The 16079-nt window shown below is 37.9% G+C and overlaps 1 protein-coding gene across 1 annotated transcript in view; it reads left to right on the top strand.

The window, feature by feature from the left end:
* The window catches only part of MBNL3 (muscleblind like splicing regulator 3), a 70653-nt gene that overhangs the window by 34779 nt on the left and 19795 nt on the right, over positions 1 to 16079 (top strand). The window contains exon 2 of the mRNA XM_049766683.1: positions 7741 to 7905. Within this exon, the coding sequence (XP_049622640.1) occupies positions 7741 to 7905 (165 nt within the window). The remainder of the gene's footprint in view (positions 1 to 7740; positions 7906 to 16079) is intronic.

Genomic DNA, 16079 nt, shown 5'->3' on the forward strand with positions numbered 1-16079 from the left:
GCGTGCATAATTTCTTGGAGCTCGGCGTAAACTGCATTGGTTTTTAATGTTCCTTTTCCCTTATATTTCAATGATACTTGGTATTGGTCATAGTCTGCTTCCATGAGTACTGAACCTCAAATACCGGAGGACCACAGTGCTTCAGCTATCTTTGGGTTTTAATTTGATTCTCATCACTTGTTTTGTAAACAGAGGAGAGACATTATTGAGGAATTTATTATTAAGAGATGCAAAGTTGATATTTTTCTAAAACAGTTGAAGGTATCCTTAATTAAAAAGAGAGATGGGATGGGTCAGAAAGCCGATTTGGGGTACCGACGAGGCATAATTTCACTGGGCTTAGTTTCTCTCCCAATACTATGGTTTTCATGTTTGCGCTTCAAAAATGTCAGAGCCAATTGCAGCTGACACTTATAAATAAATGTTTAATTTGAAAGTTCCTTAATGTGGGTCTTGTTGGTTCCCTTAATGTGGATCCCATTGAAGTTTGTCAGGGACATTTTTTCCCTAAGAGTCAAGAAGGACCTAGAGATGTCGGAGAAGGCCCCGCCTACAAAGATTATCTTAAAGGCTTGTATTCCACCTTTGTCTAAGCTGCCTCTGGGGATCTGAAACACAACTTGTTCAGGAAAATTCTGGTAGGGATAGAGCACTTAGAGCAGGCAGTTGAGTCTGAGCTCACCCTGGAAAGGCAGGGTCCCTCTTGGACTAGCCCAGGTGCTGATTAGATATCGATCTGCTCTAGGGTTTTTTTTTTTAGCTCTGTTGCTCCTAGATCTTGGTAGGGTTTAGTGACCACAACCCCCTCGAATTAGACCAGGGCTTGTGTCTGTGGTTCAGTCACTGCGGTTCAGTTAAACTGAATTACTGAGTTTTTCTACCAGGATGATAGGGTATATAATCCACGCGAATCCAGGGGGAAAAAAGAGTACAAATTAGCTTTTTTTTTTTACACCTGCAAAAAGTTAACGGTTCATTTGGAACAGCCAGCCAGGAACATTCTGTGATGTGTTGGCTATTGTTCTCTTTTGGAGAGGATGGATAAAGAACTTAGGAGAGGAAATAGCAAGACTTCTAAGACGTGTTTTCTGTTGGGCCCTGTAAAATGAGTTTCTCAACAGTCGCTTCATTTTTTCAGCCTAATTTTATGGACAGGCTACTATTCACCAGGCACAGAAACATCCTTAGCAATTCAAAGATGGGGAAGATAGAGGCCTGAGTTTAGATAAGCTCAAAGTCTAATGGGGAGAGAGGCATGTAAACCATTTATCAATGTGCGCAGTGATAAGTGCTAAGATAGTACTGAGTACAAGGTACAGTCAGAGGCACAAGGAGGGAGTGATCAACGGGGGGTGGGAGTGTGGGGGTGGGAGAGAGGTCCCGGATCATCTGTACTGCATTCTTTGGAACTGAAAATTCATATTGGGCAGTGATAGTCTGCAAAATTGACTTGTGACTTATTTAGGATAAAACTCTTCACCATGGTTCTCTTCTTTTTGGCCCAAGATGCTTATTAGATTCTGTTTTAGGCCTCCCACTCTTGAGGTCTAAGTTATCTTTGCAGGCTCTCTTCTGAACAGCAATATGATTATTGAGGTGCACCCCCCCTTTGGGGGAGAGGTTCCAATTGGCAACATTCTTGAGGCCCAGAGAAAAGATAACTCTTGTGCTCTTTTCCCACTTTTTTCCTGGGTTCCAACTTTAATCTCCTATGCACCCAAGTCCCTTTGACTGTATCTAAATGTGTCTATGTGGTGTCAAGGTGGCACAATTCAACAAAGGTGGCAATGCTGGCTGCAAGTGGTCTCTCCCCTCCCTGGGTCATGCTTTTTTGCCTTCCCTGTGTTCCAGAAAGGTTACAAACGGACCTCTCTTTAAAAAAAAAAAAGCATTTCTTGTCTGCATCCTAAATTTAAATGAAAAGTGCTTCTCGTCGTAAAGACGAGCAGGCTGCTATTAGGGATAAATCTATTAATGTTCATAGATGGATATACTCTGTGGAGGAGAACGTGATGCTGATTAGAACCATTTTTATAAAGCCTGTGTCTGCAAGGAAAAAGTAGGAGGCTTGCCATTAGTCTCTCAGTTGCTGCCTAATAGTTTATATTGATGCTGCCTCACTTAGAGCTCTTCAGAGTAGATCCAGTCTTCAGTAGGTCCTTGGCGGTTGTAGGAAACAGGTAACCTAGCACGAGTGATTTGTATCTCAAAAATCACAGCTACGCCCAGATACCTTCCTGATACCACTGCCTGTGCATGTAAGTATGTTTGCAGGGGGAAACATGTAGTTGGCCTTAGAAAATTTCATTTAACTTGCGATCCTTAAAATTTGGGAAGATGCTATTTTCCTAGAACAAGTCACGTGTCCAGAGCTTTATTTAACATGGTACTTTTATCTGTTGGTTGTCTAGCAGAATAGTGCGAAGTCTTTGAAAATGTAATCCAGTTATCATTGTATTTAAAATAAGTTTTTTTTCCTCCCCATAATTTCAAATGTATTTGAGAATCAAGTCATTCTGCAAACAGCTGTTTCTCTTAAGGTATGGTGACTGAAAAGAGTAATTTTCAGCTTCCTAGGGGCCTTTTCTTTTTCTGATGGATGATAGAACTTCTCTTATGAGCATAAAGTACATTCGCAGGTTTTTCTACCATCAAGTGCACAGAAGTCTTGGATCTGACAGTCTCTCGCTCTCAGAACTCCCAAGACTTAGGTAGGATTTGAATTTCTACAATGCTACTTTTCTCTCTCAGTCAAAGGCTTTGTACTCATTTGTGAAAAGCTGAAGGCAGGAAAAAGGAAATAGATTGAATTTTTTGGAGGTTTTATAAATGCCCTGCAACTTTTTCTTTGTCTGTCATCAACTTTTTGATGCAGATGTGTTTTAGAAATGTTGTTGGCCATTTTCTCCCCTGCTACTTTCTGGGTGCATTTTCAAAGTGAGGAAATAGGAAAAAGGAACTGGAAGATTCTGAGGTGTAGTAGCAGTCATTTCAGCAGAGAATCACTTTCCTATTGAGTCACTTGGCTGTTTTCTTAACTCAGTAGCACAGTGAAAGACCAGACAAAAATGATTTGTTTTTAAGGCCACAGGAAATGGAAAAGAGTGACACAGAGAAATGCATAAATGAGCTTGCACTCTATTCTTTTCAGTGCTTCTTTAATTTTGTGTGTGTATGCAAGGGAGGGAGGAAGAAGGGGTTGTATGTAGCTTGACTAGCCTTAGCTGCCTCTTTTAGGCTATAACCTGCTCTGCCAGTAGATGGTGACTGTCATGGGAATAACATGTAGAATTATATGTCATGGCCTATAGCTTTGCTCTGATCACAAGGTAGTTCAGTACCAGTAGGTCTAGAAGTAGGATTTGGGATAACATTGGTGTGGCTTGGGAAACCCAAGGGGTCATTTTTCTCACACCAAGATAGTTTCTGGACAGTTCAAGATATTGTATGATTGATAGGGGCTTAGCTGACTTAAAAAGAAAGCATTGAAACTTTTCCTCTGAAGCCCATTGGTGTTCCAAAGGGCCAAACAGTAGGGTGATTACATATTGGTCTGGGTAGTCCCTTCCTTCCTTCTGCCCCATCCCATCCACAGATATCTCACCAAAGCTTGAATTTTTTGCAGAACTGCAAACAAATGTTACCAGATGTCAAAACAAACAGAGTTTGTATATGAGCCCCTCCAATTATTTTGGCCAGTGATTCACTTAGACTTCTTAAGGAATGTATTCTAACAGAAGAGATGCATTAGCACTTAGTGGCTTGCTGATCACTATCCTGATTTCCAGTGTCATTTTTTTTGTTTGGGGGCCCAACCCTGTTGGAGCTCAGGGGTTACTTCTTGTTCTGCACTCAGGAGTCACTCCTGGCAAGCTTGGGGACCCATATAAGATATTGGAGATTAAATACAAGTTGACCATGCGCAAGGCAAGCAACCTTATCTGCTGTACTCTCTAAATTCTCCAAAGTCATTTTTGAAGGAGCTTGATTGGTTATCTTTTTGAAACACGGTCTTCTACTGATTACAATGATACTCTATTTGGTATTGTCTTTTATTTGGATAAAAAATTTGGATTAAAAAAACTTCTCTTAGAAGATTTCTTTACCATAGCAGCAATCTCTGGTATGGTAACATTGCTATATATTTGCATTGCTACAGAATTAAATTATATATTCTGTCATTCAAAGGACAATGCTTTATAAATCAAATAAAATCTTAGAAGATGAATTTGTTTATTTGGGGGCTACACCTGGCAATATTCAGAGCTTAATTCTGGCTCAGAATTCAGGGATCATTCCAGGTGGGCTCAGAGACCCATTTAAGGGGATTCCAGGAATTGAACTCAGGTTAACCTCGTGTAAGGCAGACACCCTATTTATCTGCTATGCTTTTCCAGTCTCCCCTAAATATGTTGTTTAAAAACACATGTTGTCTCATTTCATACTTTAGTTTTATAGCCTAACTTGATGCAACATTTAAAGTTTAATTCTCTTTTTCTACTTGTGTTACATTTTTGCTTTATAAAAATATCTTTTGTTCCTTAAGAACAAACATATCTCAAGGACAGTGATATAAAATCAAAAAGGCAGGTAGCAATTCTTTATGTGTAGATTGGCAGGAAATATGCCAAATATACCCAGTTCTCTATCTCCAATTGCTTCTTTTCACTTAATTGCTGTCAATATAAATGATGTTAAAATGTCAAATAGTAACAAATGATAAAAATCTTAATATATTCCTTTTACTGAAAAAAAACTGGATCTATTGTTTGGAATTAAAAATAATGTGAAAGACGATTCAATTACATGCTTATATTGGAAGAAGGTTACAAATTGTGTTCTACATAAATAGCTATGATTTTCTTTGCTGCTTGTTGAAAAAGCTATCAAGGTGGCTTTGCAATCCTATAGCAATTCTGTTTCTGTTGGAATATAGTCCCCCCAAACCCTGCTGCTATGCAGCTTCCCCCCCCCCATATGGGAACTGGAGCTATATGGTCCTGACTATGAGTAAAAAGAGGAACAATCGTCTAAGGAGAAAGGTCAGGAGTAAGTTGTTTAGACCCGGTTAGAGGGCAAGATTTCCAAATACAGCTGCAGCTGATGATGGTTGGTGATAAAAAGAACTAAAATTCAGAGGAGAGGTCAGAGCTATAAGAGATTTAAGATCTGATCAACTGTAGTGTTAGATGAAACATTACAAGAACTTTATTTCATCAGGAAAAAAAGAAACCAAGAGAATTTAGAATGGAATCTTTTATGTCGAGACAGATGAGGGGATGAGAACCCCCCAACTACAAAAGAACATGCTTAGCTCTAGAGGCCACTAAGCGTCACTCTTTTAGCCAGATGGCCACAGCTATGGTGGGTGAGATTCTAGGGTCAAGAATCCTTGTGACTCTCTTTGCCCTGGTGCTGATTAGGAATTAGTGTTAAAGGACACTTACAATTCTCATATGCATTGAAACTATACTATTCATAGACTAATATTTGTCTGAGTTCAGCAGGACAGGTTAAGTTAACACCATTCTTAACCTAGACTAACATATCCTTCCTTTTCTGAGATGGCAGATGACTAGAAATGTACATGAAACATACTATTTGATTTTGTAAATGTTTTTATTTGATTACATATACATTCATCAATGAGAGAAACTAAAGGACATGCCCTAACCAAAAACAAAACAAAACAAAACAAAAACAAACAAACAAAAAACAACAACCCAGTTGTGGTTCTTTAAATTTTTTTGTTTGTTTTTGGGCCACACCCGGTAATGCTCAGGGGTTACTCCTGGCTATGTGCTCAGAAGTCTCTCCTGGCTTGGGGGCCCATATGGGACGCCGGAGGATGGAACCACAGTCCGTCCTAGGCTAGCGCTGGAAAGGCAGACACGTTACCTCTAGCGCTACCGCGCTGGCCCCGGTTCCTTGAATTTTTATACTATGTTTTAATTGTACTCAGCTTCTTCTCAGGGAGTTCAAGAGCTGCCTCATCCCAGAAGCATATATTCAGAAAAGCAATCAAAATTCATTGGGTTTTACATGATATGTAATTTTACATAAGCTTTGAGTGACACACTTCAGTGACAGTATAGGAATGCTTTACTGACACGATAAGTAAATATGGAGACATGATTGTGTAAACCATTTAGGAATCACTAATAGAGAAAATTCATAGCTGATGTTGAAATGAAAACACTTGATAAACTAATTCAGTTTCCCCCCGGGAATTGGAGTACATTAGCAGTTTGCACTCTTAGATTAACAATAACAACAACAAAAAAGAGACGGCTTTTTTCTCCACCCCTTATCTCCATGTGCTTCTGTAACTGTGGAAAAAAGAATTGCTTGTGGTCATGCTTCTTTTAAAGTGATTAAAGTGTATCTAGAATTTCAAATAAGAATACTTATTTGCAGATTTTCTAGTGTCAGGATCAATGAAAGAAACACCACCACAACAGGTCACATTTGACAATGTGATAAATTCGCATTCAGTGACTTCTTTTGCTGTCACGAAATAAATACCACAACAGCAATTGTATAACATTTTAAAATTATACAGTCATGTTTGGTTCCACTAGACTGAGATATTATCTTGTCTGGATATGATTAAGCTATCAATGGCACATTAAAATAGTTAAGATGCCAGAATTACTTGGTCTGTTATCCAAGGGTTTTAAAACATTGCCTCTGGAAGCCAAAGAACAACATGTCTGCCATGTCTGGTGATTTATTCTTGATAAAAACAATGTCATAAAATGGTCGTGTGTCTCATAATAGATGTAGAGATTCTAGATAAAAGAGCTCTAAAACCAAAATTGTCCAAAACAATGGAGTCTCAAACTTATGAGACTTACCTTAGTGTTTTATGTAATCTATGTAATCCCCCCGTTTTCTTCATAGATTATATACAAATCGAATATAAATACTGAATATTGGGGCCGGAGAGATAGCATGGAGGTTAGGTGTTTGCCTTTCATGCAGAAGGACTGTGGTTCGAATACCAGCATCCCATATGGTCCCCTGTGCCTGCCAGGGGTGATTTCTGAGCATAGAGCCAGGAGTAGCCCCTGAGTGCTGCTGGGTGTGACCCAAAAAAAAATACTGAATATTTTTAACATATACAGTTAAAAATACCTCATCTTTAGAAATTTCAATTGAAATATTTTGATTTCAATATTTTGATTGAAATTTTGTGATACTATCTCAGTATTTCCAACATTTATTTATTTATTTATTTATTTATTGGTTTTTGGGTTACACCCGCAGAGCTCAGGGGTCACTCCTGGCTCTATGCTCAGAAATCGCTGCTGGTAGGCTCGGGGACCATATGGGATGCTGGGATTTGAACCACCATCCTTCTGCATGCAAGGCAACCCCCTTACCTCCATGTTATCTCTTCAGCCCCTAACATTTCTTTTTAATTATTTGATTCATGTAGTAGTAGAACACAACAAAAGTGTCTTAAGGAAAATGAGTTCAAATCCACTGAGCTTTCTAGTTTTTTCTCCTTCAGACACATGGACCTTCTCTTAAGACTGTTTCCTCCATTTGAAGCTGATTCTAAGGAAAATTCAACCTCAGAGGTTGATAGGAAGATATGATTAAATAATTCATGGAATTAACTTCCAATTACAGTTCTTGGCATATGTTGAGAGTTGATAGAAACTCTTGATTTTCATAGCCATATCAGATTTTTAGAAATCTGAGTGAACCTTTTTGTGTAATCCTTCCTTTCAGGACCGTTGTACTAGAGAGAACTGCAAGTACCTTCACCCTCCTCCACATTTAAAAACTCAGCTGGAAATTAATGGACGCAACAATCTGATTCAACAAAAGACTATCGCAGCCATGTTCGCCCAGCAAATGCAACTTATGCTCCATAATGCTCAGATGTCATCATTTGTAAGTCACAGCTATGGCTATGTCATTCAAAAATGGCGTGTCTTTTAAAAAGGTAGAATTTGATGCCTACACTGGAATAAGCTTGCAGGCCTTTCAGGAGATAAGTTACAGAAGGATTTGGGATATAAGCTAATATACTAATTATGCCACAAAGCATAAGTGATAGTGTGTTGGATTTAAAATCTGAGTTTGCCTTTAAGCATGACTCAATGATGAGGTTTCCTTATTACATGTAAACCTTTGAATTCTCAGATACTTAAACTAATTCTTGTTCTTTGATAGTTGTTTTCTGGAACTTGTTTTATTTTCTTTTTAGGGCCACACACTCAGCAGTGGTCAGGGACTATAGTCCCACTTTGTGCTCAGAGGATCACTCCTGGTAGTGTTCACGGGGTATCTATGTGGTATCAGGGATTGAACTGGAGTTAGCTGCCTGCAAAGGAAGTGACATACCCCATGTACTATCTCTCTAGTCTCTTTTCTGTTGCCTTTAAATTGTCTTCTAATTTCAAAAGAACTTGTGGTATAAATGAAAGTTATAAATGTCGGGGCTGGAATACATCAGGGAGGGTACATGTGGCCAACCTGGGTTTGATCCCTGACAACCCATATGATCCTCCAAGCACTGCCAGGAGTAATTCCTGAATGCAGAGCCAGGAGGACACCCTGAGCACCACCGAATGTAAAACAAACCCCTCCAAAAAGTTATAAATGTTTTACAGAGAGTTCACTTAGTATCCCTTACCTAGAATTACTCATTGTTAATGTCCTCTTATTTCCAAGATATATTTTGAAATATATTTGCATGCTACTATTAAGTATCTCCAGATTTTTTTCTGGCTATCATCCACTTTAGTTACTCATTTGGGCCAGTGTTCATTTCAGAATTTCGGGATGAAGTTATTTAATCATAGTACCCCTCTCTTCTCTGCTCTATGACCATTTCCCAGTCTTTACCTATTTCCTTTGACAATAATCATCTTGAAGACATCTTATCAGGCATTTGATCATTTTTTTATGTTTTTGAGCCACACATGGCAGCGCTCAGGGCGTACTCATAACTTTGTGCTCAGTGATCACTCAGGAATCACACAGGATTTAGAGGACTATATATGGTGCTGGGGATACAAACCAGGGTTGGGCCCATGCAAAATAAGCACCTTACTTCCTGTACTATCTCTTTGGTCTCTAAAAACAGTCCCTTTTGTGCTGAGTTCTTGTAAGTCTCAAATTTAGTTCAGGTTATCTTATGCTAGTTCTTGTTGAATTACTTCCTTTAATCCATTAGCAAGATAGTAATTTCAGAGTGCTGTGTTAGCTTTATTGGTTACCCATTTTCATCAAAGACTGTATCAAACACAGTCAATTGACTGTACTTACTAAGTGTTAAGATAATATGAAAACATGAACATAGTTCCATATGTTCTCAGCAAAACCTGTTTGTTCATAAAGTTGCTTCTCAGATGAAAACATCATAACGGATAATGTACCAATCAACTAGTACTTCCTTTTTGATACTGCACAAAAACAGGTGAGGAATCACTGAAGTTTTCTATAATAATACTCTATTTCCAGAGTGTCTCAGCCAAATTAAGCAAAATAAATTGATCTCACATACTCTACTATTTACCTATAATATTTATCTTGGCATTCTATAATAATTATATTGGTAGTTGAGTTCCCAGAGGGCACCTCTGAGCTCCTCAGAGCTTCTCTTTGATCCTCAGGAGTTATTTACATGGCTCAATTCTTCCAGTTCTTTGCTTTTTCACTTTTACACACTTAAGTTTCTCTCAACTTCTGAAAGGTTAGGGATGAGACAGTCTTCCAGATACTGAGAAATGCACGTGCTTGCTGAGTAGGCAAGAGGTAGGGCATTTGCTTTCCATGCAGAGGGATGGTGGTTCGAATCCCGGATCCCATATGGTTCCCCGAGCCTGCGGGGAATGATTTCTGAGCATAGAGCCAGGAGTAACCCCCGAGCACTGCTGGGTGTGACCCATAAACAAAAATAAAAAAAATAAAGAAAAAGAAAAAGTGACTAGATAATGAGGCAAAAAGCAAGGGAGCTCTATACCCACTGTTACAACTCAATCTTTCATGGGATGTACCAGTTTCAGAGAGTGCAAAGAATAGCAGCCATTTCGTTTTGTGTTGGGGTCAAACCCGGCAGCACTCAGGGGTACCTCCTGGCTCCAGGCTCAGAAATCTCCCCTGACAAACTTGGGACCATATGGGATGCCGGGATTTGAACCACCATCCTTCTACATGTAAAGCAAATGCCCTACCTCCATGCAATCTCTCTGGCCCCAGCAGCCAGTTTTTATCACATATCTGAGCTAGTCATTCCCTACAGAGGTAGAACATGTATATTTTCATTCATCAAGGCATACCATAAGAGCCCCAATCCAATAACCTTTTTCAGGGACTCAGAGAGCAAAGCCCAGGTTAAAAAAGCGATAAAGAGCTACTAGTCATCTTCTAATTGAGCCTCACCATTCCCTATATCAAGTCCTGGAATGTATTTTGATGTTGCTATAGAAGTAATATGATCATACAAACTCACACTGGAGAGAATAGCAAGTGACTTTTAGAGGTTCATTAAATTTTCTGGCCTCTTACGCTTTCTAATTTCACTCTACTTGCTTTTCTAGAATTGAATAAGTTTCCGTTTTTTCCTGTCAATGAGAGGAATTTGAGTTTTTAAACTGGAGAATATGATTGATGCGTCTCACAAGAGTACAATCTATTTTATAGGATATCATGAGATATAAGGCATTGCATAGAGGACCCTGGGGAACAATCGGAAATTGCTTTCCTACCTTATAGATTATTCAACAATAGCTGTTGTGATGGGATAAACTGATAAAAGTTTGATTTTTGCAGTTATTATGAGCATAAAAAGTAATTCTGAGATGGTTTATAGGGTCCTCTTTTGTGTTCTATGCAGCAGCTTTGTAGGCATGTTGAAATGGAGCTAGTATGAGCAATTTTAAATGACACCAGTCTTTCTGATTTAAGAAGAAATGTCCTTTAGATTCCTGATGATATTACAGAAGAAACATGATTTTACTACATTTCTCTGGTGCCTAACCTCAGGAATAACTTTCGATCCCTTTAAACACCCCACCCCCACCTTGATTATCTGTAGTTTTTACCTCTAAAATAGTCAAGTTTTTGTTTAAATTTCCTGTCATTTGTATGTTTGTATATTAAGACCCATTTGGTATTACTGGCTTGAACTTTAGGTCTTTGCATAGAGTACACTTCAGTCTGTTTCTAGGATACCAGAAGAGCACATCTGCATTTGGAAAATTAAACATAGTTTGCTTATTATAAGTCCTCATAAAAAAAGGAATGTTAGCCTAGTGGCATGGTAGCTAGAAAGATTTTGTTCATTGTGATTGAACAATGAATCAAAAAAAAATACCTAGTCATTTTGGGTAGACTGCTTGCTATAGCAGGCAAGTTTGTTCACTGTATTTAATAGGTTTCAACTGACATTTTCTAGCATAGAATTCCATCTCTAAAAGCTTTTGTTAGCTTTTATTGAGGAAGTTTAGAAAATGAGACCAAGGGTGTGACTCCTAAGTTTAAGAGAAATAGTTTATGATGTTTACAGCAAAAAGAAACTCATAATTTTCAGAACTACTCTTGATATAATCAGTCGACAAAACATAATCACTGTAGAAAAATTGTAAGCAACATGGTCACACTGAATTTATTCTCAGTCAAAGCAAATGTTTTACAAATCCAATTTGGCAGCTAGAAATTTTTATTATGGGGAAAAAAGATTCTCACTGCTGGCTATACTTTTTTTGTACAAAGAGATTATATTAGACATTTTGTGCAACAAAATTATTGATAATATATTAAATAGCATTAGTTTTTCTGTTTGAATGTGGTGATTCACATGGAAGCAGTTATTTGTGTACCTGTGAACTTGACCTGGTTCAGTGTATTTCTCTGATGATTTATTTAGAGGTTATTAGCTTGACACATCTGACTCACCCATTAGGATATGTTAATATCCTATGGTTTTCTATGTGCTTTTCATAACTTTCATTCTCCTAGCCAAAGTTATAGTGTTCCAAACCACAAGGCTCTGCATGAGGATTCTACTCCAGGTTTTTCCTTTATCTCCATTAGAATCATCTGATGGCTTGTGTAGATAATTCTCACTTTTTACATCATATTTATAATTCCTTTTACCTTAAGCATATACCTCATATAAATTACCAAATATATTCCCCTGGGTCTACTATAATGAGGAATAAAAGTGATATAACACTTTAGATCCCAAAGGGAGGAATATAGGATATTCTAGTAGAAATCATGAAAGGAGATATTCTAATTAATAAATCTTCATTTTGAGTATCAAAAAATTTAGTATGAATTTTATATGTTTTATAATATTTCACATATATTATACATTTATTTTATATATAAATAACATGTTATTTATATAAAAATATTATATATAATATATTATAAAATATATAATATTTTAGTATAAATCCTAAGATTTTTCTTTTTTAATCAAGTGAGCTATAAGGTATTTTACTACTCTATAAGACTTAGCCACTAGGATAGGTAAGAATAGGAGTAAAAATGAAGATTATTTATATATATGTCTTAATTTTTTTAAATGTTGTTAAAGTATGTGGTATTTACCCACAAAAGAAAGCTATCCTTCCTTTACGAAACATTTTATAAGCTTGTCATATTCACTCGAGAGCTATAGTTTTTCTAGTTCATAACTTTATTGACCACATTTATTTATGCTATCTCATTATTGTCTTGACTTTTACTTTATTTTATTTTATTTTGGTATTTTGGCCACACCCAGCAGCTCTCAGGCGTACTCCTGGTTCTGCGCTCAGGAATTGCTCCTGGCAGGTTCAGGAAACCATATGGGAATCGAATTCCGTCTGTCCTGGGTCACCCGTGTGCAAGGCAAATGCCTTACCACTGTGCTATCTCTCCAGCCCTGATTTTTATTTTTAAATAAAATAAAGGTGGGCAAGACAGTCGTATGTTTAACTGGAAACAGAAAACTATGACTGTACTTAGTATTCTAGATTACTAATCTGCTGGTCAGTTAGAAATTACAGGGTATTTTAATAAAGAATCTACAATACTGTTTCAGTTTAGTTGCTCCTAGAATAATGAAGGATGGCATTAGCTCTTTCATCGATATTTGATGACATTTAATATTTTAAAAAGTGAGTTTTGCAAGCCATTCAGTCAGTGGGTGACAGACAATATGAAATGGAAAGGTTAATATGCTCTTAATATAATTATGACTGTCATTATTACATGAAGTTAAGCATTGCCTGAGGTTAACCAAACAAGAGTATGTGCAGAGTGAATGCCTGGCTTGCTCATAAGCCTAAAATGCTATCTGGATTTTACTACATTTTCTAAAAAAAAATGTACAAATTTTTCTTTTTCGATGTAGTAGCTGCAACCCAAAATTACGTATTTCTTTAATACACTGTTCCCAAGAGAACATTGTACCATGAATTAAAAGTCTGTTCCCATCCAGTTTGCAGGGGACCATAGACCCTAGGATGGGGCCCTCTCAAAATGCGTACAACACTGATAACATTTGACTAGTAAAATTTGTGAAGGGGATTTTTAGTTTCATTGTCTTCAAGATTCCCCTTACCATATAATTTCAGGTCCTAGAGATTCTGGATTTGTTCCTAATGTGCCTAGTCGGTCCAAAGTTCTTTTTCCCAGTTCATTTTCTGAGGCTGTGTATAACATACACCTTCAAATTCCATTTATAGCTAAACAAATCAGAAACACCAGGATTTATCTGGCCTCAAATTTGTTACTGTGCAATGTAAAATCTTGTTCAACAAAAATGGGACATTTGAAAGCCAGTTTGCAATGTCAGCTTCCTTTTCAACATTCTCCCTTTCTCCATTTTTATCAAATCCTATGGAGTAAATTAAACATTATTTTCTCTAAGCCCATTTTGTGTGCTTTGCTCTGAGGCTGGTTAGTTTAGAGGTTACAGCCTGCTGCTAATGAGATCATGCAAGTCTGTTAACTTCCTTGTTGTTGGTCACAGATTAAGTGACAGATATTTCAGAATCACTTGCTGTTGATCATGAATTCCAGGTAGGAAGATTAGAGGATTCTGTGAACATCTTTCCCTTCCTAGGATAAACCAAGCAACAACCCCCTAAAAATATAAGTCCAGTGGGTGATTAAATTAAAGGAGTTTAGTTATTTGTCACTAAGAACCATTAGAGATCTAGTGCAAACACTAGCTTGGCTGCCAGATACCTGATATGAATCTCAAAGTGGTCCCCCAAACAAGTTATTTTTGCTTCATAGCTTTTATGGATCTACTACATTTTATTTTATACCTTCTGCCTCCATTTCATGTTTTGTTTTGTGGGGCCACATCTGCCTGTGCTCAGGGCTTGCTCAGGGTTCACACTTGGAGGTGCTCACTGGATCATATGTGGTGCTCGGGATCAAACTGTGGTCAACCACATGTTAGGCAAGTGCTTTACCCACTGAATTATTGATCCTTACCCAGTTTCTTAAATTTTTTTGGTTTTTGAGTCACACCTGGTAGTACTCAGGGGTTACTCCTGGCTCTGCTCTCAGAAATTGCCCCTGGCATGCTCAGGGGACCATATGGAATGCCGGGAATTGAACCAGGGCCCTTCTGTGCTATCTCTCCCGCCCCTTTTCTTCATTCCTTGAACCATTTTTTTAATATCAGCCATATTTGCAATTCACTATTTCCTTGAAACCACACATTTTGCAATAAAATGTAGTGACTTGAGGATTGGAGTAGTGGTGCAGTGGTAGGGCATTTGTCTTGCACCCGGGTAACCTAGGACGGACCTTGGTTTGATACCCAGTATCCCATATGGTCCCCCAAGCCAGGAGCGATTTCTGAGCGCACAGCCAGGAGTAACCCCGAGCATCACCTGGTGTGGCCCCAAAACCAAAAAGAGTAGTGACTTAAGCTGTATTAGAATAAAAATTTTTTTCAACTCATATTGCTACCTTATGGTATTGGTGATTAATCTACTTTATTTTTTTTAATTTGTATTGAAACCATTGTGAAACACCAAGTCCTTCATAGTTGAATTTCAGGCATATAGTGACAGTGAATTAGGACATTCTCAGCATGCATCCTATACCACCACCCTTAGTAGGCCCCTGGCCTGCCATTTCCACTGTATTTTTTAAATAATTTTTATTGAGATCAATTTGAATTAGAAGTCTTTCACAGTTATATTTAAGATACATAGTGACAGTGAATTAGGGCAATTCCCATCACCAGTGTTGACCTCCCTCTGCCACTTTCCAACATGCCTCCCATACCTCCACCCTTAGTCCCCTGGACTGCTAGTGTAACAGGTCCCTTTTGTGTATAGCTGTTGTAGTTTGGGTCTCTTGATTCTACTGTCATTGACTTTGGGTTGGGTATTTAGGTCTGATCATTTTTTCTACTCAATGCACATGAGACCGCTTTGCCCTGGAATCATCCACTTTTTTTTCTCAATTTCCACTGTAATTTTTATTTGTATACCTAGATCTTGTTTATGTGTCTGTGTACCTACATATATAGGTATATACATGTATGTATATATATTGTATATATGTGTATGTATATATGACTATATACCTTAAATCTTCCTTGCTAGAAAGTAAGGCTGATGAATTCAACCTCATGATGGTATTTGTTCTTTGAGTGTTTTTTTTTGTACTGTGATTTTGTTGTTATTGTTTTTTGTTTGTTTGTTAGGGGACACACCTGGTGGTACTCAGAGCTTACTCCCCACTCAGGGATCATTCCTGGTGGGTTTCAGAGGGCTATATGAGTTGCTGGGAATTTAACCTGGTCAGCTGCTTGCAAGGCCATCCTGTTGTCTCATTTCTCTAACTCCTGTACCATGATATTTGAATTGGGGATTTCTTACTAGTAAATCTAGAAATAATCCATGATTTAAGAATCCCTTTCACTCAACTCAGTAAATATTCATTTAACATCTGCTACAAGGCAGATGTTAAATAAAGTGTAAGAAGACATTTAGAAGTGTAAGAAAGGTATAAAAAGATGGGTTAGAGGGGCTGAAGCCGTGGCACAAGAGGTAGGGCATTTGCCTTGCATGTGCTAACCTAGGATAGATGGCGAT

Source organism: Suncus etruscus, chromosome X, assembly GCF_024139225.1.
Source record: "Suncus etruscus isolate mSunEtr1 chromosome X, mSunEtr1.pri.cur, whole genome shotgun sequence".
NCBI classification, from domain to species: domain Eukaryota; kingdom Metazoa; phylum Chordata; class Mammalia; order Eulipotyphla; family Soricidae; genus Suncus; species Suncus etruscus.